At 47.1% G+C, this 27,932-nt stretch overlaps 1 protein-coding gene across 2 annotated transcripts in view; it reads right to left on the bottom strand.

Annotated features, from left to right (window-relative positions):
• Positions 1–1,122: 1,122 nt before the first annotated feature.
• Positions 1,123–27,932, bottom strand: part of slc8b1 (solute carrier family 8 member B1) — a 35,010-nt gene continuing 8,200 nt past the window's right edge. For both annotated transcript variants that reach the window (XM_072496280.1, XM_072496269.1), the window contains 13 exons: positions 22,378–22,430; positions 22,081–22,139; positions 15,698–15,802; positions 15,060–15,227; positions 14,825–14,935; positions 14,411–14,467; positions 13,560–13,696; positions 12,804–12,945; positions 10,627–10,748; positions 4,316–4,469; positions 3,211–3,291; positions 3,057–3,121; positions 1,123–1,886 (listed from right to left, as the gene is read on the bottom strand). In XM_072496280.1, coding sequence (XP_072352381.1) covers positions 1,698–1,886; positions 3,057–3,121; positions 3,211–3,291; positions 4,316–4,469; positions 10,627–10,748; positions 12,804–12,945; positions 13,560–13,696; positions 14,411–14,467; positions 14,825–14,935; positions 15,060–15,227; positions 15,698–15,802; positions 22,081–22,139; positions 22,378–22,430 — 1,443 coding nt within the window. In that variant the 3' untranslated portion in view covers positions 1,123–1,697. The remainder of the gene's footprint in view (positions 1,887–3,056; positions 3,122–3,210; positions 3,292–4,315; positions 4,470–10,626; positions 10,749–12,803; positions 12,946–13,559; positions 13,697–14,410; positions 14,468–14,824; positions 14,936–15,059; positions 15,228–15,697; positions 15,803–22,080; positions 22,140–22,377; positions 22,431–27,932) is intronic.

A 27,932-nucleotide genomic window follows, 5' to 3' on the forward strand; every position in this document is an offset into this window, starting at 1 on the left:
CTTCCAAGCTAATAGAATGAGAAATTCTCACATATTTGACTTCCCTCTAGGGAGTCCTTACTATGTAATTTTGATGGCAGTGGCGGAGAACATAGGGACACAGAGACAGCATCAAAAGGAATGAGGCATTCATCATGTGCAACAAAGCTGCCAATACATTCTCAGGCTACATCGCCAGTCAACCAACTGTGAAATGAAAAGAAAATGAAAAGCTTATCGTCACAAGTAGGCTTCAAATGAAGTTACTGTGAAAAGCCCCTAGTCACCACATTCCAGTGCCAACTTCAAATCCGCTTGTGAATTCTGTACACTGCAAATTTAATTTGATACTTAGCCGTGACCCTCCAAGCTGCATGGCAACTTACCATTCCCTCTCCATCACAGTCTTCCTAACAGCACCACCTTCCTAACAGCACCAAGTGTCCATCCTCCTAACAGTCCACATGCACTGCAACGGGAGGCCAACTCACCATCACAGCATATGTATAATCCATTTGTGACGGCAGGAGGGGGGCTTTCGAGAAATCTAGCCAATTAAGTCTATTCCTAAGCAGGAGACAAGCCTTCAGAGATGTACTCTTATTAGGATAAGCGTTATGGTTGAGGGGAGGAGAGAAACTGAAATTCTGTGAAAGCTCCAAGCAATGGCAGGTGTCAGTTCCATCCAGAAAGTGCCACTCAAGACAGTGACTCCCATTCAATTCAGAACCTCACCTAACCCTCTTTTGCAGCCAGCACTGTCCATCGGAGGTAGTTCCAGAAACTTCCATTCAAGCACAATCCATTAGACAGGCCCACTAGGCATGATATGCAATGCAGACAGCAGTATAATGGTTGGATGGTGTCAAAATGGTTGAATGGTATCAAAACACACAAGTGGTGTGCATTTAGACCCGATGTCTCCCAAGTTTGGTTCTAGCTGATACATGTGAAATCAACATCAAGATGTGCACATTCAGCAGAGGGAAAGAAATTTGCCATGGAGTGGAGGCAATATCACTGAAGAGCTTAGAGACGCTTGTTCGGAGATAAAAGTTTAATTGATTATTTAAAAAAAAATTTTTTTTTTTTTTTTTTTTTTAAATCACTGCAATCAAATGAAAATGACAAGTTAACAGGCAAAACTGTAAAAATTAAAATTTATTCCACAATAAAAGGTCTGCGGTACAATCATGGAATGCAAAATGTGCTGAAAGGTGGGGCCCATAATGCTGTACAAACACCATGTCAAAATACAAATATTTCCCTTCATTATTAAAATCAGATTCATAATAATATCCAATATAGTGCAAAGTGCTCATTTATCCACAGTACAAAAATGACTAGAAAAGTAGGTGGAAACCCCCACCATCCTATTTGAAAGTATTGACTAGAGGTGGCTGCTGTAAATTCCAGGTTTCATAAATATTGCACGTGATATGGAAGTGGGAAATCAATCCTTACAAAAAAATAATTTCACATATTCCACCATCTTTCTGGTCATTTAGTGTTAAGGAAATCAGTCAAGTGGCAGACTTCCAGAATATTGTTAATGCTCATCTTGCCATTCCCAGGATGAGACACTGCAAAATAACCAAGACATTTAAGTGAAAGATAAGAGGTTTGTGCATAGTACAAAATTTCTTTCATTTCCCAGACACCTGGAAGAATCATTTACATACAAAAGTCTTCCTATCGGCCCATACTAGTAACAGGTTTTAAACATGTATGACACCCGCTTCAGTTAATAGTGCTATTATAACAAATATTACATAATAAGACACCAGAATAATACCATACAAAGGTCGGAGTTTAAATTGTTGAATTGGAATAAAAATAAATGACATGACCAGACTCAAGCCTAGTGATCCAACTAGAATCCAATCCAGGAGGCCATCACGGTTTATCTGGAGTAAAATAAAGAAAGCTAGTAAGTAAATGATGATGAAGTGCTAATACAGTATTATGCATTTTGCATCAGAATTTTGACAAGACTAGTCAGAATGCAACAAACAAGAGTTCATATCATGTGGAACAGGACCATAGGCAGAGGGTTAACAAGGGTAACTAGATCAAAGGTAATCCCGCTCAGAGTTCACAAGCAGATTACTCATTTATTTCTGAATGTCATGTGAAACATCACTTCTTTTTCCAAGCAATGAGCAGCTAGCACAAGGGCGATTTGAATCATCCCAAATTGAGGAAGGAGAAGTCAAGCCACAGAGAATCTATGCCAAAGTCAAATCACACCTGAATCTATGCCCAAAATATTTGAAAAAGGTTTGGAATCCAGAAGCTCAGGCAGTAGCAGACCGAATTGCTCTAAAGCACATTTTAGTGACCAGCGTCAGACAAGGGATAAAGATCAACACAAGCAAATCAGATGCTGATTTTACAAATACACCAACCTCTAGGAGCAAATGGCCACACGTTGTGAAAGTTTGCTTTTCAAAGCATCTTTTCCTGTACCTTGGACTCCAGTCACCCGTCTCATCTGACTTGCATGCACAGCTTTATACAGTAACACCCCAGCTCTTTTGAAACATGGCATGTCATATGTCTGGCTATTAACTCCAACTTCACCATTATTTCAAGCATTCTATTGTGCAGTTTGTTTGTTTCTTTCTCATCAGGACGACACCCACTTCCTTCACTCAAGTACTTCATTGTCTGCAATGCAATGCATTCCATTCTGCCAAAATCGTTCATGTAGCTTTGATTATTGGCCTGCCTGCACCCTTCACTTCAGCCCATCTAGTTGAACTCTGACAGGGTGCAGACGTCATTTCAACAGGATGAAAAGCAGTGCAAAATGTTCACCCCGTTTTGAATCACTTACTCTTATCCTTGGCCAGTCCCATGCATCTTTTCTTTCCCAGCCATAAAGGCCCAATCGGCTCGTCTCACTGCTCAGCATGTAGACATGGGACAGTGGGATTTGGAATCCACAGCAGCCCGTCATATGGCAGACATCATTTAATGCTTGGTATTCAAAAATCTATGAACAGGCAATATCAAACTTCAAGTGAAAGCTTGATCAAAATAGCTTCCCAAGGGAAGGCAGAATTTGCACGTACCTGAAGGACATTATTGTAATAGGTCATCTGAATCAAGGAGCTTAAGCCAATGCCAAACAGCATATCTATCAGAGAGTTAAGGAAGCATATAACTTTCAAAAACAGTTAGAATTTATATTTAAATATATAGACAGGAAACAAATTCAAAGGATACTAAATATTATTCCACCAAAGCACGCCGCAATAGCCATTCGTGGGTACCCCTGTCGGGCTAGTGTGATATCAGAGAACAAATCTGAAAGATCAAAAAATCAATTATTCTCATTTGGAACAGCCTGTGCTATATTTAACAATTGAGCCAAACATTGGGTAAACCCAACTTGGCCATATTGCTTCCAAAAACAGCCACTGGTGTTTGGGGCGAAGTGTCAAGAAAAAAAAAAAAAAAAAAAAAAAAAAAAGGGTGTGGGGGAGAAATCAGCTTACTTGCATCTAGTTCTGCCCATTTTCCTCCAACCCTTCATTGTTAACTTGCCTTAGTTGAATAAAAATGAAGAGAAAAATCAATATTTAAGGCTTGAAGCCAGAGAGAAAAACTTGCTAGTCAAGAATCAGGAGAGTGGAGAGGGGCAGGGGGTGCAGTTAACACCCATTGCCACCTTTGATACCAAGATTGCCTATCCAGCTAGTCAGGCATAGGTCAAAATATCATTTATACTACGGGTATCGAGATCATGGGATCACAGAACAGTGCCTCATAATCTAGCCAATATACAGAGAGCAAGGTTCTGCAAACTGCAGTGAGAAATTACCAGGTAATCAGTTTTGTCATGGAATAAAATGTCAGACTGTACACCAGCAGGTGGAGTAATATTTTTCAGAAAGACAGTACAGCACTCCTTTGTGTAGCACTGAGCATAGTGCAGATTATGTGCTGGACCACCACGAAAGCCAGGCTACATCTGTAGTGGTCCTTATTTATGGCTAACATTTATCCTTCAATTACCAAAGGAGTTAATTTTATTGCTGTACAAAAACATTTGTTGGTCTCAACAGGATATTCGCTATTAATCAGCGAGCTGCAGTTAGTCAGCCTGCACTAGTCAAGATAGCGGAGTATATATATTTTTTAATATTAGCTTTCAGAGAACTGGTTCAGATATCCCACAACCATAGAAATTTGCATGCTGAATGAAGCCATTTAGTCCAATGTCAGTGCTGGTGCTTGCCAAAATTGTAATTGGTCTGCTTTGTAAGATTTTTAAAAAAGTCTTCAACACTTTGCTCAGCAATTTCCTCAGCCGGATGAAATACTGTACCTCCAATGCTGTTTCCCCAGGCCAATAACGTCAATCCCAGAACAGTATTACTCAGGTTAAAAATTATTCCAAACGTACGCAAGAGATTTACAATCTCAGTGGCTACAGCGTTAATCAATATGGTGCTGAAGAGAAACCCAATAAGAGAAAATACCTGAAAAAGAAAGCAAATTAAATATCATATGTTACATCTTACAATCAAGAAATGTTCTCTCACTGTGCAACACAGGCTTCAAAGGAATAGTTTTGTCCGAAAACATGCAATAGCCTTTATTGTAGGAGGATTGTAAAGGAAGCCGATTTTGAAGATCAGCCATGCAGGGCTATATATGACCCACTTACAGCATTAACAATTTTCAAACAGAATCCTGCTTTTTGAACCACAAAAACCCGAATTCAAGGCTGACATGAATGGAGGAGACAAAAATACAAAAGCTACACAAAAAGGCTAAAGAAATCAAATAATCAACAAGACTAGGAAAAATCCAGCTAAAACTTAGCACACGTGAAGCCAAAAAACGAAGGACTGACAGATGGCCAAGCAGTATAGTAGTAACCCAGTAAGAAAATGCTCAAGAGGATAGAAAAAAGCTGTACATGGCTACATTTAGCCACAGGTGCAATGGCAGTGGTAGCAAAAGCAAAAATCTAGCCACCATTTGAAAATCCAAAAAATATTGATCAAACACATGTACATATCAGAGAATGAAACCCTGGCTCACAGACTAGCTTTTACTGTTCCTCCACATTATGTCATGGGACTGCGAATTAGTTTTGAAGAAAAAAGTTTATGATCTGTAATAACCTGCTTGGAGACAATTGGTTACCCTGTGCTACTTGAGGAATAGGATGTTCCCCATGAGGGGGGGGTGGGGCAATCATTAGCAGCACAGTTGTATAAATAGAGCTGTGGCACGTGCTAGAGAGTGAACTACTGGCCCGTGTACGTAACCTTCAAGTTACTACTTTCTGTTTGACTCTACAAACTAGTGCTGGATTATTTGTGGCCCTCAAAATGATCCAATACAATACTTACTCTACTTTAATCCTTAAAGTAACAGTACATCTTAAACTACAATGATCTCTATAACAGTCCCTTTAACACAAAAATGGCTGTGGCAAGACACTCCTTTCTGTACCCAACCAAATGTTTACATTTGTCCTCAATCCCCCAGATAACTTGTACTGAGCCACATCGGACTGAACTCCACATTAGTCACTTTAAATCTTTCAATTAAGCTTTTCCACTGCTGCTCCTCAGGTTGTCTTAGAACATAGAACATAGAAAATACAGCACAGAACAGGCCCTTCGGCCCACGATGTTGTGCCGAACCTTTGTCCTAGATTAATCATAGATTATCATTGAATCCACAGTGCAGAAGGAGGCCATTCGGCCCCCCGAGTCTGCACCGGCTCCCGGAAAGAGCACCCCACCCAAACCCAACACCTCCACCCAACACCAAAGGCAATTTATCATTGGCCAATTCACCTAACCCGCACATCTTTGGACTGCGGGAGGAAACCGGAGCACCCGGAGGAAACCCACGCAGACACGGGGAGGATGTGCAGACTCCGCGCAGACAGTGACCCAAGCCGGAATCGAACCTGGGACCCTGGAGCGGTGAAGCAATTGTGCTATCCACAATGCTACCGTGCTGCCCTTAAGAACAAATTAATCTACACTATATCATTCTACCGTAATCCATGTACCTATCCAATAGCTGCTTGAAGGTCCCTAATGTTTCCGACTCAACTACTTCCACAGGCAGTGCATTCCATCCCCCACTACTCTCTGGGTCAAGAACCTACGTCTGATATCCCTCCTAGATCTTCCACCTTAAATTTATGTCCCCTTGTAATGGTTTGTTCCACCCGGGGAAAAAGTCTGACTGTCTACTCTATCTATTCCCCTGATCATCTTATAAACCTCTATCAAGTCGCCCCTCATCCTTCTCCGTTCTGATGAGAAAAGGCCTAGCACCCTCAACCTTTCCTCGTAAGACCTACTCTCCATTCCAGGCAACATCCTGGTAAATCTTCTTTGCACCTTTTCCAAAGCTTCCACATCCTTCCTAAAATGAGGCGACCAGAACTGTACACAGTACTCCAAATGTGGCCTTACCAAAGTTTTGTACAACTGCATCATCACCTCACGGCTCTTAAATTCAATCCCTCTGTTAATGAACGCGAGCACACCATAGGCCTTCTTCACAGCTCTATCCACTTGAGTGGCAACTTTCAAAGATGTATGAACATAGACCCCAAGATCTCTCTGCTCCTCCACATTGCCAAGAACTCTACCGTTAACCCTGTATTCCACATTCCGTTAACCCTGTATTCCACATTCATATTTGTCCTTCCAAAATGGACAACCTCACACTTTTCAGGGTTAAACTCCATCTGCCACTTCTCAGCCCAGCTCTGCATCCTATCTATGTCTCTTTGCAGCCGACAACAGCCCTCCTTACTATCCACAACTCCACCAATCTTCGTATCGTCTGCAAATTTACTGACCCACCCTTCAACTCCCTCATCCAAGTCATTAATGAAAATCACAAACAGCAGAGGACCCAGAACTGATCCCTGCAGTACGCCACTGGTAACTGGGATCCAGGCTGAATATTTGCCATCCACCACCACTCTGACTTCTATCGGTTAGCCAGTTCGTTATCCAACTGCCCAAATTTCCCACTAACCATGCCTCCTTACTTTCTGCAGAAGCCTACCATGGGGAACCTTATCAAATGCCTTACTAAAATCCATGTACACTACATCCACTGCTTTACCTTCATCCACATGCTTTGTCACCTCCTTAAAGAATTCAATAGGACTTGTAAGGCAAGACCTACCCCTCACAAATCCGTGCTGACTATCCCTAATCAAGCAGTGTCTTTCCAGATGCTCAGAAATCCTATCCTTCAGTACCCTTTCCATTACTTTGCCTACCACCGAAGTAAGACTAAGTCTTGGAAGGTGAGATCCAGCCACTGACTTCAATAATTTAAAGTGTTGGGTCAATTCTCCAAGTGTTGCAGCGAGCGGGGATTGCTGCAAGCTTCCTGGCCCAGCGAGGCCGGCAACGCCATTCAACGTTAATTGGTCCACTAAACGAGGCCCCCCCACAGGCTTCGCGCCACAAATGAAAGCTCGCCATCTGATTGGCCAGCACTGCGCTTGCCTCCCCCTCCCCCTGCTATGAACCATGCGTGTGCCTAATGCCCTCTCCTCAAGCGCTCCCACATAATCAGGAGACCGCCTAGACAGGCAGTGGCATACCAGACACAAGAATCCTCACCACCTTAAGGAGGAGTGTTCCCTGGAGATGTGTGGTGTGGCTGAGGACAGTGGTCACCAACGCAGAGGCTAGTGGACACTGTAGGAACCACCAGGAAGGAGTGTCAAATGAGAGTTGTTCTTGCCTTACTGACATGACTCATCCCTCCCACCTGACCATATGTCCATTCTCCCACAGGTCCGCCACCCGACGGCCAATCCCAGGCAGTACTCTCGCTTTCCTTTCTCTCCCCCCCCACCCTCACCTCAGAGGAGACCTCAAGAGGATGCCACCATAGTCATGGAATAGTTGTCATCCACAGCGCAGTGTGGTCAGACTTCTGGGGGGCACCACACTGCTGCTGATGTACATCAGGTGAAAGCAAGAAGCCCCAGGCAAGACAGCAGATGGAGGTCTGCTGTATCACAGCCTGATGGAGACATTAGGGAGCGGCCAGGACATTCAGAGGGAGATGCCAGCAATACCCCTGCAGATCCATGGCTGATTTGGAGAGGTCGCTGGAAATGCATGGCACTGAGGCCAACACAGCTAGGGCAGCGACCGCAGTGGAGAGCCTGATGCATCGGCACCATTAGTGAAGCTGTCCAAGTCATTTAGTAGTTGCGACGGCCATGGCCGAGGGTCTCGGCAGAAACTCGCTCGAGGGATGTCACCTAGCTGGTCATTGACCTCAAAGCAAAATTCCGTACACACCCCTGTCAGCACAGCATCGATGGGGCCGAGGTGGAGATGGTGAGAAGTTTCAAATTCCTAGGGGTACATATCTCCAAAATCTGTCCTGGTCCACCCACTTCGACACTACCACCAAGAAAGCACGGCAGCGCCTAGGAAACTCGCCATGTCCTCATTAACTCTTACCAACCAACTTTTACAGATGCACCATAGAAAGCATCCTATCTGGCTGCATCACACCCTGGTATGGCAACTGCTCGGCCCAAGATCGTAAGAAACTTCAGAGAGTCGTGAACACAGCCCCGCCCATCACACGAACCTGCCTCCCATCCATTGACTCCATCTACACCTCCCGCTGCCTGGGGAAAGCGGGCAGCATAATCAAAAATCCCTCCCACCTGGCTTACTCACTCTTCCAACTTCTTCCATCGGGCAGGAGATACAGAAGTCTGAGAACACGCATGAACAGACTCAAAAACAGTTTCTTCCCCGCTGTTACCAGACTCCTAAATGACCCTCTTATGGACTGACCTCATTAACACTACACCCAGTATGCTTCACTCAATGCCGGTGTTATGTAGTTACATTGTATACCTTGTGTTGCCCCATCATGTTTTTTTAAATTTCCTTTTCCATGTACTTAATGATCTGTTGCACTGCTCACAGAAAACTACTTTTCACTGTACCTTGGTACACATGACAATAAACAAAATCCCAATCCAAAAGGACCAGGCTGACCTTCATGAGGCGCCGCGGAGCCTGACCCAGTCACTGATGAGCATTGCTGAAGTAGTTGACTCACTGGTGCAGACATTAGGGAGCCACCAGGGCTGGCAGAGTCGGATGATGCAGAGGAAGCCAGGGCTCGAACCAGCTGCCCGTCCCAAGGTAAACCCCAGGGCCCTTTGGGCACCGACCAGGAGTAGGCGGCAGTGCCGAGTGCCAACCCGGACCCGATCCATGGAGTGGGGATGGTGGCCACCAGCTCCCCCGGAATTCCACTCCTGAGGAGATGGAATCTCGCAGTCAGCACATGGGAAAGGGCGGCATGGCAGTGCATGTGCTGCTGGCAAGTGAGCCAGGGTCCTCCGGCCTCAAGGAGCTACCAGAGGATGGCCGCAAGGGCAGGCATCGAAGACCACAGGAAGAGTTAAGTCAGTGGGAGTTATGGGCAGTCAGTGGGGCAAGGATTACCCCAGGAACAGGTACACAATCCAGGGGTTGGCATGGTGGTGCTCCAAGTGGTTGCTCCCCACCCCCACCCAGAGCACTGGGTGGCAAATCCAGCATTCCTGGGCTCTGGCCTCTTTCCTTGAGCAAGGGGGGGTAACCAGGCAGGAGGAACGCACTAATTGGGTGGGATTTACTGGCCACCCTGCTGCAGTCAGCAGGAGAGGCAGCCTGCCAGTGGGATCCACTGGTCCCACTGTTGTCAACGGGAAATCCCACTGATAGCACCCCTCTGTCGCTCAGAACCTGTGTGCCAGCGTGGGACCGGAGCTTTCCCTCAGCACGAGTAGCCAGTAAATCCAACCCAACGTCTTCCGAACTGTAGTAACGTTTCATCCCTTAGCACTACTGCAGGTGTCCTTCTGGCGTGTTTTAGCCTTCAGAAACCAGCTGCTTCTAGAAGAGTTGGGTAGTCTCACTACCCATCTCCAACTGCAATTAAATTAACTAAAGCTAAAAAACCTTAAGCTTCTCTACTTTACAAGGCCCCAGCTGCTAAGCAATCACTGCGCTCTTCACACCATAGCCCTCCAAGCACAATAGATCGCAGTTGAAATTGAAACCTGACCCTCACATACCAGCATGAATCTAAATGACAGGTTTTACCCTTCCAGGCACAATCAAATTAAACAACGTATTGAAACTATAGCTTATTTTTGTTCACTTTGTTCTGCCAGATTTTAAAAATATATATATATATATATATATTAAAGTTTTTTAACACAGTTTTTCTCCCTTACAAACAATAACCACACCCCCCCCCCCCCCGGTAACAAAAAAAAAAAAGAGAAATCACGCAGAGCAAGATATATACATGGCAAAATGATATTTACACAGCTCTGTACACTGGCCCTCAGCCGTACGTGCCAGTTTCCCCAACCCTTCATGTTATCTCTTGCTCATCCACCCTCCCAGGCAGGTTCTGCCCGATTCTTGCTGCATCTTTTAGTCAGGCAGTAACATCCACCAGAAAATGGCAAGGATTTCAGAGTGCCGTACAACATTGGAAACCAAGTGTATAAATATTTGGATATTTACATCTGAAATTTTGATTTGTATTCAAAGGATCCAAGACACAATGTAATTCAAAAAAAAAAAAGTCACCCTGACTTACACAGTGATACTTTGGTGGTTCCTCATTCTTTGTGGTGAAGAAAACCAGCACAGCTATAATTAACGAGATCAGCAGGACAAGAGCCCAGACAGGAAACTGACCATTAATACGCAGTAAGCCATCTGTCAAAAAACAATGCTTCAGTTAAGGCACATCCAAGATGAAAACAGAGTAAAAATCTGAAAGACAATTAATGCTTACATGCAACATAGTTGTACAGCACACCGGATCTCCAGAAGTACATAGGCAACAGCTGAAATGCAGCCCAGCACCAATATACATTTATTTATTCATTCAATAGTAAATCATCCAGAGGCACATGAAAAGCCACGAGGTGGTATTATGGAAGGTAACAAAAGGGTGTTGAAGGAAAGTAGAGGCAGAGGGATTTAGCAGCACTGTTGGCAAAGAAGGCATAGATGTCAGGAGGTGGAGTGAGGAATTACTAGTTTACATCTCGTGGGGCCGAAACCACCACTCAAGCAGAAAGCTGGCATTAAGGAAAAAAAAAAAATTGGCAAGGCTTAAAAACAGCTCATTAAGTCAGTCAGCCTGACAGGAAAGTGACTGCAACCAGATTGATCACTCCTTTTGCACACTTATGATTTTACGTCCCACTAGGCTCAAGACTGTGTATAAAATAGGGGTCAATTATTTAAACCAAATCTGCCCAAACAGTAAATATAGTCCCTCGCTAGCCAATAGCCTTGGATTCGGTCTGGAACACCAAGTAGTTCCATTATATCAAAGTGGATTTAAAAAACAACTATTCTGTCCCAAAAGTGGACAGAGTACTCTGCATTCAAACTGCTTTTGAAACCACAAGTAACTAACCACAGCATAACTTCCCTTCACCCCCATTTACAGGTGGGAACAGTCTTATCACATTTGCAGAAGTTAAATTGAAAGGGCACCTTGAATGGTGTCTATTCTATCACTCAAAACTGCCACAGAAACTGAACTAATCAGCACACATTATTCCTCATGCAACACAAATGTCAGAACTGCAATTGCATCAGTTTAAAAAAAAAAAAAGAAAAACACCATTATGCTTCTTGCAATGTACTACTTTTTGAAAGACTGCCCTGGAATGAACCTCAAGCCAAAAAGCTGTTAACTTGACAAGTTTCAGGTTGCCACTTCACCCATTTAAACTTCCCTTGAGAATGCAAAACCATATGCAAAAGAGTGGCCAATCTGATTGACAGTTCATTATCAAACAGTGTACAGCACATGCATGTCCTGTTGCCTCAGGCCAGATTAAATACGAAGGGGGTTCCACATGTGCAGGACAAGTGAGGACAAGTAATAAAACTGCACAAATTTTTTTTAATAATTAAATTTAGAGTACCCAATTCATTTTTTTCCAATTAAGGGGCAATTTAGCATGGCCAATCCACCTACCCTGCACATCTTTGGGTTGTGGGGGCGAAACCCACGCAAACACGGGGAGAATGTGTAAACTCCACACGGACAGTGACCCAGAGCCGGGATCGAACCAGGGTCTTCGGCGCCATGAGACTGCAGTGCTACCTCTGCGCCACCGTGCTGCCCTATAAAACTGCACAAATGGCCCGAGTGAGGGCCACGACGTAGTTTGCCTTTCCTCAGACAGGCAGATGAATTATTCAACTGTGGTAAACCACGGTGTTCTTATATTAAGGGTTGTACGGTAGAACCTGCACTACAGGTTCACCTGGGCCCCTGCATGCTAGCTCCGCCCAGTAGCCGGGTTATAAATATGCGTGGCCTTCAGCTCGCAGCCATTTCGTCAGCTGCTGTAGAAGGCCACACATCAGATGCTAATAAAGCCTCAGTTTGAATTCAACATGAGTCTCCAGCAAAATTGATCGTGCCTCATCAACTTGGATGTCCCATCTTGTCAAGAGGAACCACATTTTTAAATGAGGCCCTGGGAAGGGAGGATTTGCTTCCCCCCTCCAAGCGGACACAGATTTGCAGACAGGAAACCAAGTGCAAGAGCTTTGCCATTACAGAGCCAAAAGCAAACCTGCATCCCACAAATCTCAAGCTTCTCTCCCCCCCTCCCCCACCCCACCACCCCAAGACATCCCAGCTCACAAAGCAGCATGTCTGCTGCCAAGCCTTATTGACTGTGCATTTCAAAATGAAATGGTTCACCTCTTGCAGATTCAACAAAATGAAAAGATTCTTACAGTAGCCAGATTTCAATGTGAGGATGCAGGCAAGTGAGCCAGTAATTATGTGTAGACAGTTCAAAGGGCGCTTCCAATTAGAGTCTTCCTGGTTTGAATCCACCACAGGTATGCAGATGAGAAGCAAAAACTCAATTGGCAGCTAGAAGAGAAAAGATTGTTAATTAGTGTTTGGATTTTTGTATTTGTGATGATCGCCAAAAGAGGAAACTAAACCACATTGCTAGCCCAAGGGAAGGAAGCAGCGGGAATGGAAAAAGTACATCAACAAGTATCGAAACAACATGACTAAATTCAGAATGACTAAAATCAGTGCTGGAAGAGAAAACATGTGGTTCCTAACGTGGGACATGTACCTTCCGTTTATCTTTCAGAAAATTGTTGTTGTTAGGCAAGACACTCAAATTAGTCATCTACTTAGCAGCTGCAGAGGAAGACTAAATAATTCCTCCTCTTCCCAGAAGGAAAAAAACCACTTGGCTTGAACAGTTTATTTTTCCCCTTCTGGGTGATTAGTTAATGGTTTTCCCTTCCAAAAGACGAATACATTGGAAATCAGGACCACTGGGCCAAGGAAGTCGAAGAGCAGCAATTTTTACTGCCATAATCGCAAAGCTACAAATAGATCCACCTTTTCTTCCTTCCCCTCTTTCTTCCCCCCACCCCCCCCACCCCCCATTATTTCCTTGGTACAGTCCCCAAGTGTTAATCCCCAACCACCACAGTGACAAAGAAAACACATGGAAGGTCAATTACCGTTAAACATTTGAAGATTTTACAGGCCAAGCGATTCCTCCTCCATTTTTGAATGTCAATGGGGTTAAGAGAGTCCAGCAAAATGGATTGTGTGGATTTGGATGTTTCAGTTCCAATTAGAGGTTGATACTCACTTACTAAGGGAAAAAAAAAAGTGTTTTAACACTTCCAAGTAATGACCGGATTGCAGCAATTGAGAGGCATCTCTGGTTTAGTACAGTGGGCTAAACAGCTGCCTTGTAATGCAGAACAAGGCCAGCAGCATGGGTTCAATTCCCATACCGGCCTCCCCGAACAGGCGCCAGAATGTGGCAATAGGGGCTTTTCACAGTAGCTTCATTGAAGCCTACTTGTGACAACAAGTATTATTATTATCACTAATTTAAGACTGGTTAGTTAGTTCTTACAGGATAAGTTACGAATAACTACAGGAGAAGCTAATCAGTAAGAAACTACCCTTTACAATGCACTCATTTGAAGTTTCTGAATTAATGGAGAAATAAAACTGCTCAACTCAGATGGTCAATTATAAATCTTCTCTGGAAATTATCAGTACTAATACACAATAAAAAAGGTTATATTAGTCAGCGTGTACATAGTGAAGTGTGGCAGCAATGCTGCCTCACAGCACCAGGGACCTGGGTTCAATTATGACCTTGGGTGACGTCCTTTCAGTTTTTCTACCGGGCACTCCAGTTTCTTCCCACTGTACAAAGATGTCACCCCTTAAGTGTTCAACAGGTTGCGTGGGGTTACAGGATTAGGGTGGGGGATTGGGCCTAGATAGGGTCCTCTTTCGAAGGGTCAAATGGCCTCCTTCTGCACGGTAGGGTTTCTCTGAAAATACTTACCATCATCATGTGCATTTGTCCTGATACAGGATGGATTGGAATCCTCAGCGTCACAGACTGAAAAATAATAAATTGTTCAATACTTATGCATGAGCCATAGGTCACTACCTGCAAACCCATGCAAGAGGATGGTCTTGAGCTGCTTTAGCTTCACAATATCAGTGATTGGAGAAGCAAATATGGATATTGCAGAATAAATTTTTAAAATGGCATGCAATTGCAATGCCGTCTATAACAGTGTTCTGGGTGCATGAACTTGCTTTCCAAAATCAGAAAAACAAATCAATAGTTCCTTTCCTAACCAAATGTTGCTACAGTAATTGTAGCAACAAGGGCAGAGATACTGGACAGTCGACTTCATCATACAATAGAATCCACAAAAGCTGCGATTAGCATGTTAATCAAAACACTTACTTTCTGGTTCACTTGTACAAACTGAAGCGGGTGTCTGGTTTTTGCCACTTTTATAAATCATACTGCTTATGATCACTGTAAGTACATAGACCACATACAGAGCCAAGTAACCTAGAAGTAAAAAACAGATTCATTTTGCTATATATGGAATTAAGCCACATCAAATTACTGCAATTTTAATTGCACAAATAAGGCGGCTAGTAGTCATAAGACTTCCTTTCAAATTTTCCCTCACCAAGGGCTTGCCCCAAGTCAATCCTCCCGAAATAGAGGACTAGAAAAGTCCAGAAGACTGCAGCCATGTAGAATATCACATCTCGAAGGAAGGGTCTCGATGCCACTATAAATGGTCTCGCAAGGGCAACACCTCCAGCAACAACAGTAGTCACAAATATACCAGCACCTGCATTGTGGAGGGAGGAAGCACCAAGAGTGAGGTAGTCAGGCCACCTGATGGGCTCTCTTTACAGAAATTACAATGCAATAGCAACTATTTACAGGCAAAGAGATTTAGATATTGATCAGAGGCTGTGCCTATTTTTTCTGACTAAAAAGTTAGGTCAGTAACATGGAAGTTCAACTTTTCATGGGCAATCAAGATAGCTAAGACAACATTGAAACAAAGGAGTCTCACACAAGTGGCTCATGATGAAAAAAAAACAACTATTTAAAAACTCCAAGCATGCATGAAAGAATCTTCTACTATCATTCAAGCCTATAGTAGCTAACTGAAGAATCCAGCAGCACAATGCACCATAAGGGGAATTGGCTTAAAAAGAAAGATAATTGATTGGCTTGTGGAAAATTGTATTTTAAAAATCATCCATGAGCAGATAGCCAGAAAAAATATATATATATATTTAAAAATCTTACCAAATAAAGCTCCAATTGCCAGATTTGCTGTTCTAGGATCAGAAAAGGCAACCATTGCACTGAATACATCAGGAGCACCATTGCCAAGAGCAAGGAAAGTTACACCATAAATAAAAATCAAGGGAAAAAAATGTATAATATATTCAAACAAATCCTCAATTTGCTGCACAATAATTAACACCCGTTTCAGTTGTGCATATTCTCAATTCAAATCAAGGAGACAATTTATCCAGCTTTATGATGACCTACTTTGACCTAGTCACTGGAAAGCACACGTTGTTTGCAATTAAGTGTACCGAGTTCCTATAAAAAGTCACGTTTCACTGCACTCCCCTTGGGAGAGCAGACTGGTGGCAATTTAACCTGAGGGTTACCACACCTCAGGTGAGGGGCAAGGCCTTCATGCCAGTTAAGGAAACAAAATTAACAAAAGGGAACTAAAGATCAATGTTGACTAAAATGGCCTAAACTACAGAAAAATATCAATTTAACAACTGAAAAACCCATGCAACAGTTAGACATCACTGTCCCCTCGACAGAATTTTTTTATTTAAATTTAAATAAAATGTACAGGAGCTAGTCCTAATCGCAGCTTTTCCCACTGAGGGGATGTTGGTGCTCCAATTTCTAGAAAACGGAACAGAAACGAACACCAGCAGCAAGGCCCACTGACAAATTGCCACTCTTACATCATCATGATCCCATGGGAGCAACTTCAATCCCCACAAAAATATCTCCTTAAAAATCACCCATTGTTGGAGATGGGAGCTTCCATTTTACACTGTCTAGATTATTGGAGTAAATGGTTTAGTGTACTGCTTAAGTTTATTCTATTTTGAAGAATTAAACTCACATCAACGAGATATTTAAAAAACCACAAACAAGAAGAAAGAGGCAACTATGATGAAGTAGGCAAGAGTGGAGACTAACAATTGCAAGGAGTAGGAGAATGGGATTGGTTTATGGAGTTGGAGAAAAAGGGACTCTGCTACGATACACTTCATGAATCTGGAGACAATTCAGCTCGGCCACAGCAATGGTATTGGCATTAGGAAGCTACTCGTAGGTGTGGCCTACATGCCCTCTTATGGGACTGAACTAGGGACCAAAGATCCTAGGTGATCCACTATATAGCAACATTTTTTATTGAGAGAGAGAGAGGCAGGCACGCGCGCACACACACACGCGCACAGAGAGAGAGAGAGAGAGAGAGGCAGGCAGGCACGCGCACAGAGAGAGAGAGGCAGGCAGGCACGCGCACAGAGAGAGAGAGGCAGGCAGGCACGCGCACAGAGAGAGAGAGGCAGGCAGGCACGCGCACAGAGAGAGAGAGGCAGGCAGGCACGCGCACAGAGAGAGAGAGGCAGGCAGGCACGCGCACAGAGAGAGAGAGGCAGGCAGGCACGCGCACAGAGAGAGAGAGGCAGGCAGGCACGCGCACAGAGAGAGAGAGGCAGGCAGGCACGCGCACAGAGAGAGAGAGGCAGGCAGGCACGCGCACAGAGAGAGAGAGGCAGGCAGGCACGCGCACAGAGAGAGAGAGGCAGGCAGGCACGCGCACAGAGAGAGAGAGGCAGGCAGGCACGCGCACAGAGAGAGAGAGGCAGGCAGGCACGCGCACAGAGAGAGAGAGGCAGGCAGGCACGCGCACAGAGAGAGAGAGGCAGGCAGGCACGCGCACAGAGAGAGAGAGGCAGGCAGGCACGCGCACAGAGAGAGAGAGGCAGGCAGGCACGCGCACAGAGAGAGAGAGGCAGGCAGGCACGCGCACAGAGAGAGAGAGGCAGGCAGGCACGCGCACAGAGAGAGAGAGGCAGGCAGGCACGCGCACAGAGAGAGAGAGGCAGGCAGGCACGCGCACAGAGAGAGAGAGGCAGGCAGGCACGCGCACAGAGAGAGAGAGGCAGGCAGGCACGCGCACAGAGAGAGAGAGGCAGGCAGGCACGCGCACAGAGAGAGAGAGGCAGGCAGGCACGCGCACAGAGAGAGAGAGGCAGGCAGGCACGCGCACAGAGAGAGAGAGGCAGGCAGGCACGCGCACAGAGAGAGAGAGGCAGGCAGGCACGCGCACAGAGAGAGAGAGGCAGGCAGGCACGCGCACAGAGAGAGAGAGGCAGGCAGGCACGCGCACAGAGAGAGAGAGGCAGGCAGGCACGCGCACAGAGAGAGAGAGGCAGGCAGGCACGCGCACAGAGAGAGAGAGGCAGGCAGGCACGCGCACAGAGAGAGAGAGGCAGGCAGGCACGCGCACAGAGAGAGAGAGGCAGGCAGGCACGCGCACAGAGAGAGAGAGGCAGGCAGGCACGCGCACAGAGAGAGAGAGGCAGGCAGGCACGCGCACAGAGAGAGAGAGGCAGGCAGGCACGCGCACAGAGAGAGAGAGGCAGGCAGGCACGCGCACAGAGAGAGAGAGGCAGGCAGGCACGCGCACAGAGAGAGAGAGGCAGGCAGGCACGCGCACAGAGAGAGAGAGGCAGGCAGGCACGCGCACAGAGAGAGAGAGGCAGGCAGGCACGCGCACAGAGAGAGAGAGGCAGGCAGGCACGCGCACAGAGAGAGAGAGGCAGGCAGGCACGCGCACAGAGAGAGAGAGGCAGGCAGGCACGCGCACAGAGAGAGAGAGGCAGGCAGGCACGCGCACAGAGAGAGAGAGGCAGGCAGGCACGCGCACAGAGAGAGAGAGGCAGGCAGGCACGCGCACAGAGAGAGAGAGGCAGGCAGGCACGCGCACAGAGAGAGAGAGGCAGGCAGGCACGCGCACAGAGAGAGAGAGGCAGGCAGGCACGCGCACAGAGAGAGAGAGGCAGGCAGGCACGCGCACAGAGAGAGAGAGGCAGGCAGGCACGCGCACAGAGAGAGAGAGGCAGGCAGGCACGCGCACAGAGAGAGAGAGGCAGGCAGGCACGCGCACAGAGAGAGAGAGGCAGGCAGGCACGCGCACAGAGAGAGAGAGGCAGGCAGGCACGCGCACAGAGAGAGAGAGGCAGGCAGGCACGCGCACAGAGAGAGAGAGGCAGGCAGGCACGCGCACAGAGAGAGAGAGGCAGGCAGGCACGCGCACAGAGAGAGAGAGGCAGGCAGGCACGCGCACAGAGAGAGAGAGGCAGGCAGGCACGCGCACAGAGAGAGAGAGGCAGGCAGGCACGCGCACAGAGAGAGAGAGGCAGGCAGGCACGCGCACAGAGAGAGAGAGGCAGGCAGGCACGCGCACAGAGAGAGAGAGGCAGGCACGCACGCGCACAGAGAGAGAGAGGCAGGCACGCACGCGCACAGAGAGAGAGAGGCAGGCACGCACGCGCACACACAGAGAGAGGCAGACACACACACACACACACAGAGAGAGAGAGAGGCAGGCACACACACACACACACAGAGAGAGAGAGGCAGGCACACACACACACACACAGAGAGAGAGAGGCAGGCACACACACACACACACACAGAGAGAGAGAGGCAGGCACACACACAGAGAGAGGCAGGCACGCGCGCACACACACACAGAGAGGCAGGCACGCGCGCACACACACAGAGAGAGGCAGGCACGCGCGCACACACACAGAGAGAGGCAGGCACGCGCGCACACACACAGAGAGAGGCAGGCACGCGCGCACACACACAGAGAGAGGCAGGCACGCGCGCACACACAGAGAGAGGCAGGCACGCGCGCACACACAGAGAGAGGCAGGCACGCGCGCACACACAGAGAGAGGCAGGCACGCGCGCACACACAGAGAGAGGCAGGCACGCGCGCACACACAGAGAGAGGCAGGCACGCGCGCACACACAGAGAGAGGCAGGCACGCGCGCACACACAGAGAGAGGCAGGCACGCGCGCACACACAGAGAGAGGCAGGCACGCGCGCACACACAGAGAGAGGCAGGCACGCGCGCACACACAGAGAGAGGCAGGCACGCGCGCACACACAGAGAGAGGCAGGCACGCGCGCACACACAGAGAGAGGCAGGCACGCGCGCACACACAGAGAGAGGCAGGCACGCGCGCACACACAGAGAGAGGCAGGCACGCGCGCACACACAGAGAGAGGCAGGCACGCGCGCACACACAGAGAGAGGCAGGCACGCGCGCACACACAGAGAGAGGCAGGCACGCGCGCACACACAGAGAGAGGCAGGCACGCGCGCACACACAGAGAGAGGCAGGCACGCGCGCACACACAGAGAGAGGCAGGCACGCGCGCACACACAGAGAGAGGCAGGCACGCGCGCACACACAGAGAGAGGCAGGCACGCGCGCACACACAGAGAGAGGCAGGCACGCGCGCACACACAGAGAGAGGCAGGCACGCGCGCACACACAGAGAGAGGCAGGCACGCGCGCACACACAGAGAGAGGCAGGCACGCGCGCACACACAGAGAGAGGCAGGCACGCGCGCACACACAGAGAGAGGCAGGCACGCGCGCACACACAGAGAGAGGCAGGCACGCGCGCACACACAGAGAGAGGCAGGCACGCGCGCGCACACACAGAGAGAGGCAGGCACGCGCGCACACACAGAGAGAGGCAGGCACGCGCGCACACACAGAGAGAGGCAGGCACGCGCGCACACACAGAGAGAGGCAGGCACGCGCGCACACACAGAGAGAGGCAGGCACGCGCGCACACACAGAGAGAGGCAGGCACGCGCGCACACACAGAGAGAGGCAGGCACGCGCGCACACAGAGAGAGGCAGGCACACACGCACACACAGAGAGAGACACACACGCACACACAGAGAGAGACACACACGCACACACAGAGAGAGACACACACGCACACAGAGAGAGACACACACGCACACAGAGAGAGACACACACGCACACAGAGAGAGACACACACGCACACAGAGAGAGACACACACGCACACAGAGAGAGACACACACGCACACAGAGAGAGACACACACGCACACAGAGAGAGACACACACGCACACAGAGAGAGACACACACGCACACAGAGAGAGACACACACGCACACAGAGAGAGACACACACGCACACAGAGAGAGACACACACGCACACAGAGAGAGACACACACGCACACAGAGAGAGACACACACGCACACAGAGAGAGACACACACGCACACAGAGAGAGACACACACGCACACAGAGAGAGACACACACGCACACAGAGAGAGACACACACGCACACAGAGAGAGACACACACGCACACAGAGAGAGACACACACGCACACAGAGAGAGGATAAGGGTAAACCTGTTTGGACTAAATGAGGAGAAGAAGAAATGTCTTCACCCAGAGAGTGGCAAATCGGTGGAATTCACTATATAGGAATTGGATATAGCTCTTGGTGCTGAAGGGATCACACTATATGGGAATATTTTGCTGAGGTGGCACAATAATCTGGAGCATACTTTGACAACAATTGAGCCTACACAGATCGTAGAAAGCTTGCATTACTTTAAATAAAAAAATAATTTTTTTTTATTTTAATTTTTTTAAAAAGTACCCAACTCATTTTTTTTCCAATTAGCTGGCAATTTAGTGTGGCCAATCCAACTAGCCTGCACATCTTTGGGTTGTGGGGGCGGAACTCATGCAAACACGGGGAGAATGTACAAACTCCACACGGACAGTGACCCAGAGCCGGGATCGAACCTGGGACCTCGGCGCCATGAGGCGGCAGGGCTAACCCATTGCACCACCGTGCTGCCCTGTAAGCTTGCATTACTGAAAGCAAAGTGATCATGGAGGTCCATTGACAAAGAGACCCCAAGTCAAAATCAAAGTGAGTGCAAATTTAAACAATTGCCCAACTCACCTACAGCCGGTGTTAGTATATACAGACTTACTGAGGCAATATATACAGACTTACTGAGGCAATATGTCATCCTGAATCATGGCAAGTTTTACAATTCTCCGTCTTTTCTCAACACAATTGGCAAAGTCAAAGTATTGGTTTAATTTTTATATTGCAAACCTTTGCATTTAGAGTTTGCATCATGGTCCAATAATAATAATCTTTATTATTGTCACAAGTAGGTTTACATTAACACTGCAATTAAGTTACTGCGAAAATCCCCTAGTCGCCACACTACAGCACCTGTTCAGGTACACAGAGGGAGAATTCAGAATGTCCAACAAGCACATCTTTCGGGACTTGTGGGAGGAAACCCACGCAGTCACAGGGAGAATGTGCAGACTCCGCACAGTGACCCAAGCCAGGAATTGAACCTGGGACCCTGACGCTGTGAAGCAACAGCGCTAACCATATAATAGAATACTACTGATTACAGTACTAGTAAATTAGGGCCAATTATAGAACAGAACATAGAACAGTACAGCACAGAACAGGCCCTTGGATGTTGTGCTGAACGTTATGTCCCAAATACTACAGGTGATCGAGGGAAAAAAAAGGATACTGCCACATTCTGTGACAACTTTAAGCTGGTGGCGATGGCAGCCAGATTCGGACAAAAACTGCAAGATTCAAGAACATTTAATAAGTTAACGTTTGTATTTGAACATTAGAAGCCAGAAAAAAAAAAGCCATTTCAATAAAGTACAATAAAAGGAATATTTTCTTCCAAATCAGCAAATTAGTAACTATTCAAGCCTACGACAATCTTTCAATTTTTGAAAACAGTTGATGAACGGCAAATGATTTGCTTAGATTATGAGTCAAGTTGTGCACAAGCACCAGCAATAATATACTTACAATGCTTCAGCTGCTGTCCCAAGAAACACAAACAGATAGAATAGCCAAATAGCCTGTTAAAAAAAAAAAAACACAATCACTTTCTCCATGATTTCAGCTGAATTTTCTGAAGCTATCGCCAGACATTTGCATATTTTGTTTTGCTTAGTTCTGGATGCCATAGGAAATAACAAGCCAAAATAGTTTTATCCTAGTCTAAGAGTTTGGCACGATGATAAAGACACAGCCTGAGTGAGTGAGACACAGACAGAGTGAGAGTTTGAAACTTGGTAATTTGGTGCAGAGTGGGAGAAGGTGCTTTTTCCCTATGGTTTTGTTCTCTCTCTTTCTTCTGGCCTGTAACTTTTCATCAGCAGGGAGAGAACATCGCAGACCCTCAGAAGGGAAGTAAGTGATTTTTACTAATTTTTTACTTTTATTACCTTTTCAAATTGTGTTTTGGCGGGGGGGGGGGGGGGGGGGCTGAAGTGACATCACAGAAAAGCTGTGACCCAAGTGGCTGGTTGGGAATCTACACTAAATTTAAAAAATTAAGCATTGGTAACTAATTAAACATAATTACTTAATTATAATTTAGAGGGGTATCCAAGCCAGAGATCGGAGAATACTATATTTAGCTTTCACATTTATAGTAGAAATCTAGTGCTAGGAAACAGACAGTTAACAGTAACTTAAAAAAATTTTTTTAACTTTAATTTACTAATTAATTGGTGCAATGTCAGTTAGAGGGGTGCAGTGCTCGGACTGTGAGATGTGGCAGGTCCAGGAGGCTTCCAGCATCCCGGATGGCTTCATCTGCAGAAAGTGCACCCAACTGGAGCTCCTCACAGACCGCATGGTTCGGTTGGAGCAGCAATTGGATGCACTTAGGAGCATGCAGGTGGCAGAAAGCATCATAGATAGCAGTTATATAAATGTGGTCACACCCAAGGTGCAGGCAGAGAAATGGGTGACCACCAGAAAGGGCAGGCAGCCAGTGCAGGAATCCCCTGTGGTTGTCCCCCTCTCGAACAGGTATACCCCTTTGGATACTGTCGGGGGGGGGGGGGGGGATACCGCCTATCAGGGGAAAACAGCAGCAGCCAGAGCAGTGGCACCACGGCTGTCTCTGATGTTCAGAAGGGAGGGTCAAAGTGCAGAAGAGCAATAGTAATAGGGGACTCTATAGTCAGGGGCACAGATAGGCGCTTCTGTGGACGTGAAAGAGACTCCAGGATGGTATGTTGCCTCCCTGGTGCCAGGGTCCAAGATGTCGCCAAACAGGTAGAGGGCATCCTGAAGGGGGAGGGCAAACAGGCAGAGGTCATTGTACATATTTGTACTAACGACATAGGCAGGAAGGGGCATGAGGTCCTGCAGCAAGAGTTCAGGGAGCTAGGCAGAAAGTTAAAAGACAGGACCTCTAGGGTTGTAACCTCGGGATTACTCCCGTGCCACGTGCCAGTGAGGCTAGAAATAGGAAGATAGAGCAGCTAAACACGTGGCTAAACAGCTGGTGTAGGAGGGAGGGTTTCCGTTATCTGGACCACTGGGAGCTCTTCCAGGGCAGGTGTGACCTATATAAGGACGGGCTGCATCTAAACTGGAGGCATAAATATCCTGGCCGTGAGGTTTGCTAGTGTCACACGGGAGGGTTTAAACTAGTATGGCAGGGGGATGGGAACCGGAGCAATAGGCCAGAAGGTGAGAGCATCGAGGGAGACCTAGGGAATAGGGACAGTGTGGCTCTGAGGCAGAGCAGACAGGGAGAAGTTGCTGAACACAGCAGGTCTGGTGGCCTGAAGTGCATATGTTTTAATGCAAGTATTATTACGGGTAAGGCAGATGAACTTAGAGCTTGGATTAATACTTGGAACTATGATGTTGTTGCCATTACAGAGACCTGGTTGAGGGGAAGGGAGGGCAGGATTGGCAGCTAAACGTTCCATGATTTAGATGTTTCAGGCAGGATAGAGGAGGATGTAAAAGGGGTGGCGGAGTTGCACTACTGGTTAGGGAATTACTGGATATCACAGCAGTACTACGAGAGGACACCTCAGAGGGCAGGGAGGCTATATGGGTAGAGATCAGGAATAACAAGGGTGCAGTCACAATGTTGGGGGTTTACTACAGGCCTCCCAACAGCCAGCGGGAGTAAGAGGAGCAGATAGGTAGACTGATTTTGGAAAAAGAATAAAAACAACAGGGTTGTGGTGATGGGAGACTTCAACTTCCCCAATATTGACTGAGACTCACTTAGTGCCAGGGGCTTAAGACGGTTTGTAAGGAGCATCCAGGAGGGCTTCTTAAAACAATATGTAGACAGTCCAACTAGGGAAGGGGCAGTACTGGACCTGGTATTGGGGAATGAGCCCGGCCAGGTGGTAGAAGTTTCAGTAGGGGAGCATTTCAGGAACAGTGACCACAATTCAGTAAGTTTTAAAGTGGTGGACAAGGATAAGAGTGGTCCTAGGGTGAATGTGCTAAATTGGGGGTAGGCTAATTATAACAATATTAGGCTGGAACTGAAGAACCTAGATTGGGGGTGGATGCTCGAGGGCAAATCAACATCTGACATGTGGGAGGCTTTCAAGTGTCAGTTGAAAGGAATTCAGGACCGGCATGTTCCTGTGAGGAAGGAGGATAAATATGGCAATTGTCGGGAACCTTGGATAACGAGGGATATTGTAGGCCTCGTCAAAAAGAAAAAGGAGGCATTTGTCAGGGCTAAAAGACTGGGAACAGTCGAAGCCTGTGTGGAATATAAGGAAAGTAGGAAGGAACTTAAGCAAGGAGTCAGGAGGGCTAGAAGGGGTCACAAAAAGTCATTGGCAAATAGAGTTAAGGAAAATCCCAAGGCTTTTTACACATGCATAAAAAGCAAGAGGGTAGCCAGGGAAAGGGTTGGGCCACTGAAGGATAGGCAAGGGAATCTGTGTGGAACCAAAGGAAATGGGAGAGGAACTAAATGAATACTTTGCATCAGTATTCACCAAACAGAAGGAATTGATATATGTTGAGTCTGGAGAAGGGTGTGGATAGCCTGGGTCACATTGAGATCCAAAAAGACAAGGTTGGGAGTCTTAAACAAATATTAAGGTAGATAAGTCTCCAGGGCCTGATGGGATCTACCCCAGAATACTGAAGGAGACTAGAGAGGAAATTGCAGAGGCCTTCACAGAAATCTTTGGATCCTCACTGTCTTCAGGTGATGTCCCGGAGGACTGGAGAATAGCCAATGTTGTTCCTCTGTTGAAGAAGGGTAGCAAGGATAATCCAGGGAACTACAGGCCGGTGAGCCTTACGTCAGTGGTAGGGAAATTACTGGAGAGAATTCTTCGAGACAGGATCTACTCCCATTTGGAAGCAAATGGACGTATTAGTGAGAGGCAGCATGGTTTTGTGAAGGGGAGGTCGTGTCTCACTAACTTGATAAGAGTTTTGCGAGGAGGTCACAAAGATGATTGATGCAGGTAGGGCAGTGGATGTTGTCTATATGGACTTTAGTAAGGCCTTTGACAAGGTCCCTCATGGTAGACTAGTACAAAAGGTGAAGTCACACGGGATCAGGGGTGAGCTGGCAAGGTGGATACAGAACTGGCTAGGTCATAGAAGGCAGAGAGAAGCAATGGAATTATGCTTTTCTAATTGGAGGGCTGTGACCAGTGGTGTTCCACAGGGATCAGTGCTGGGACCTTTGCTCTTTGTAGTATATATAAATGATTGAGGAAAATGTAACTGGTCTGATTAGTAAGGTTGCAGGCGGCACAAAGGTTGGTGGAATTGCAGATAGCGATGAGGACTGTCAGAGGATACAGCAGGATTTAGATTGTTTGGAGACTTGGGCGGAGAGATGGCAGATGGAGTTTAATCGGGACAAATGTGAGGTCTTCCATTTTGGAAGGTCTAATGCAGGTAGGGAATATACAGTGAATGGTAGAACCCTCAAGAGTATTGAAAGTCAAAGAGATCTAGGAGTACAGGTCCACAGGTCATTGAAAGGGGCAACACAGGTGGAGAAGGTAGTCAAGAAGGCATACGGCATGCTTGCCTTCATTGGCCGGGGCATTGAGTATAAGAATTGGCAAGTCATGTTGCAGCTGTATAGAACCTTAGTTAGGCCACACTTGGAGTATAGTGTTCAATTCTGGTCGCCACACTACCAGAAGGATGTGGAGGCTTTAGAGAGGGTGCAGAAGAGATTTACCAGAATGTTGCCTGGTATGGAGGGCATTAGCTATGAGGAGCGGTTGTATAAACTTGGTTTGTTCTCACTGGAACGACGGAGGTTGAGGGGAGACCTGATAGAGGTCGACAAAATTATGAGGGGCATAGACAGTGGATAGTCAGAGGCTTTTCCCCAGGGTAGAGGGGTCAATTACTAGGGGGCATAGGTTTAAGGTGAGAGGGGCAAGGTTTAGAGTAGATGTACGAGGCAAGTTTTTAAAAAAATATACACAGAGGGTAGTAGGTGCCTGGAACTCGCTACCAGAGGAAGTGGTGGAAGCAGGGACGATAGTGACATTTAAGGGGCATCTTGACAAATATATGAATAGGATGGGAATAGAGGGATACGGACCCAGGAAGTGTAGAAGATTGTAGTTTAGGCTGGCAGCATGGTCGGCACGGGCTTGGAGGGCATGTTTCTGTGCTGTACATTTCTTTGTTCTTGCTAAAGTTACAACTTTAGGAGGCTATTGAACGTGGTTACGGCACCCAGGAAACAAGAGGTGGTTGTGGCACTGGACGGCAGGAAAGCGTTTGACAGGGTAGAATGGGGGTACTTGATGGCAGTTCGGGATTGATCCACGATCTGTGGATTGGGTAAAGCTACTGTACAAGGAGCAGAGGGCGAGTGGCCGCACAAATAACAATCAGATCGGAATACTTTACTTCAGGTGTTTGGGTCTTTCTTGGGTTACAAATGAAATCTAGACCAGTGCGAGTAATTTGTGGCGTCTTGGCCTGTGGTGGATGCGGGGGGCGGGGGGGAATTTTTGGAGAAGGGAGTTAGGGCACTAAAAGATTTGTTTCTTGGGAGTTGGTTTGCAGGATTGAAGGAGCTGGGAGCAAAGGATGAGCTGGAGCAGGGGGAAATGTTTAGCTACATGCAGGTTCGAGACCTTGCCAAGAAGGAGATACAAGAGCTTCCCGGTGGAGCCGGCCTCCATATTGCTGGAGGAGGTGCTGACGACAGGGGGACTGGAGAAGGGGGTAGTGTCAGCGGTTTACAGGGCTATTTTAGAAGGGGAAAATGCACCACTGGAAGGGATCAAGGCAAAGTGGGAGGAATAGTTGGGAGAGCGTATAGAAGAGGTGTTCAGGTGTGACGTGCTCCGGAGAGCAAATGGCTCCACCTCGTGTTGGAGGTTGAGGCTGATACAGTTGAAGGTGGGATATAGAGCACACCTCAAAGGCGAGGATGAGCGTGAACGACCACATTCATATATGTTTTGGGCCTGTCGAAAGCTGGAGGATTACTGGAAGGAGGTTTCTAGGGTAATCTCTATGGTGCACGTGAAACTTGACCCTTGAAGGCTATATTCGGGGTGTCAGACCAGCTGGGGTTGGAAGCG

This window comes from Scyliorhinus torazame, chromosome 1, assembly GCF_047496885.1.
Source record: "Scyliorhinus torazame isolate Kashiwa2021f chromosome 1, sScyTor2.1, whole genome shotgun sequence".
Lineage (NCBI taxonomy): Eukaryota > Metazoa > Chordata > Chondrichthyes > Carcharhiniformes > Scyliorhinidae > Scyliorhinus > Scyliorhinus torazame.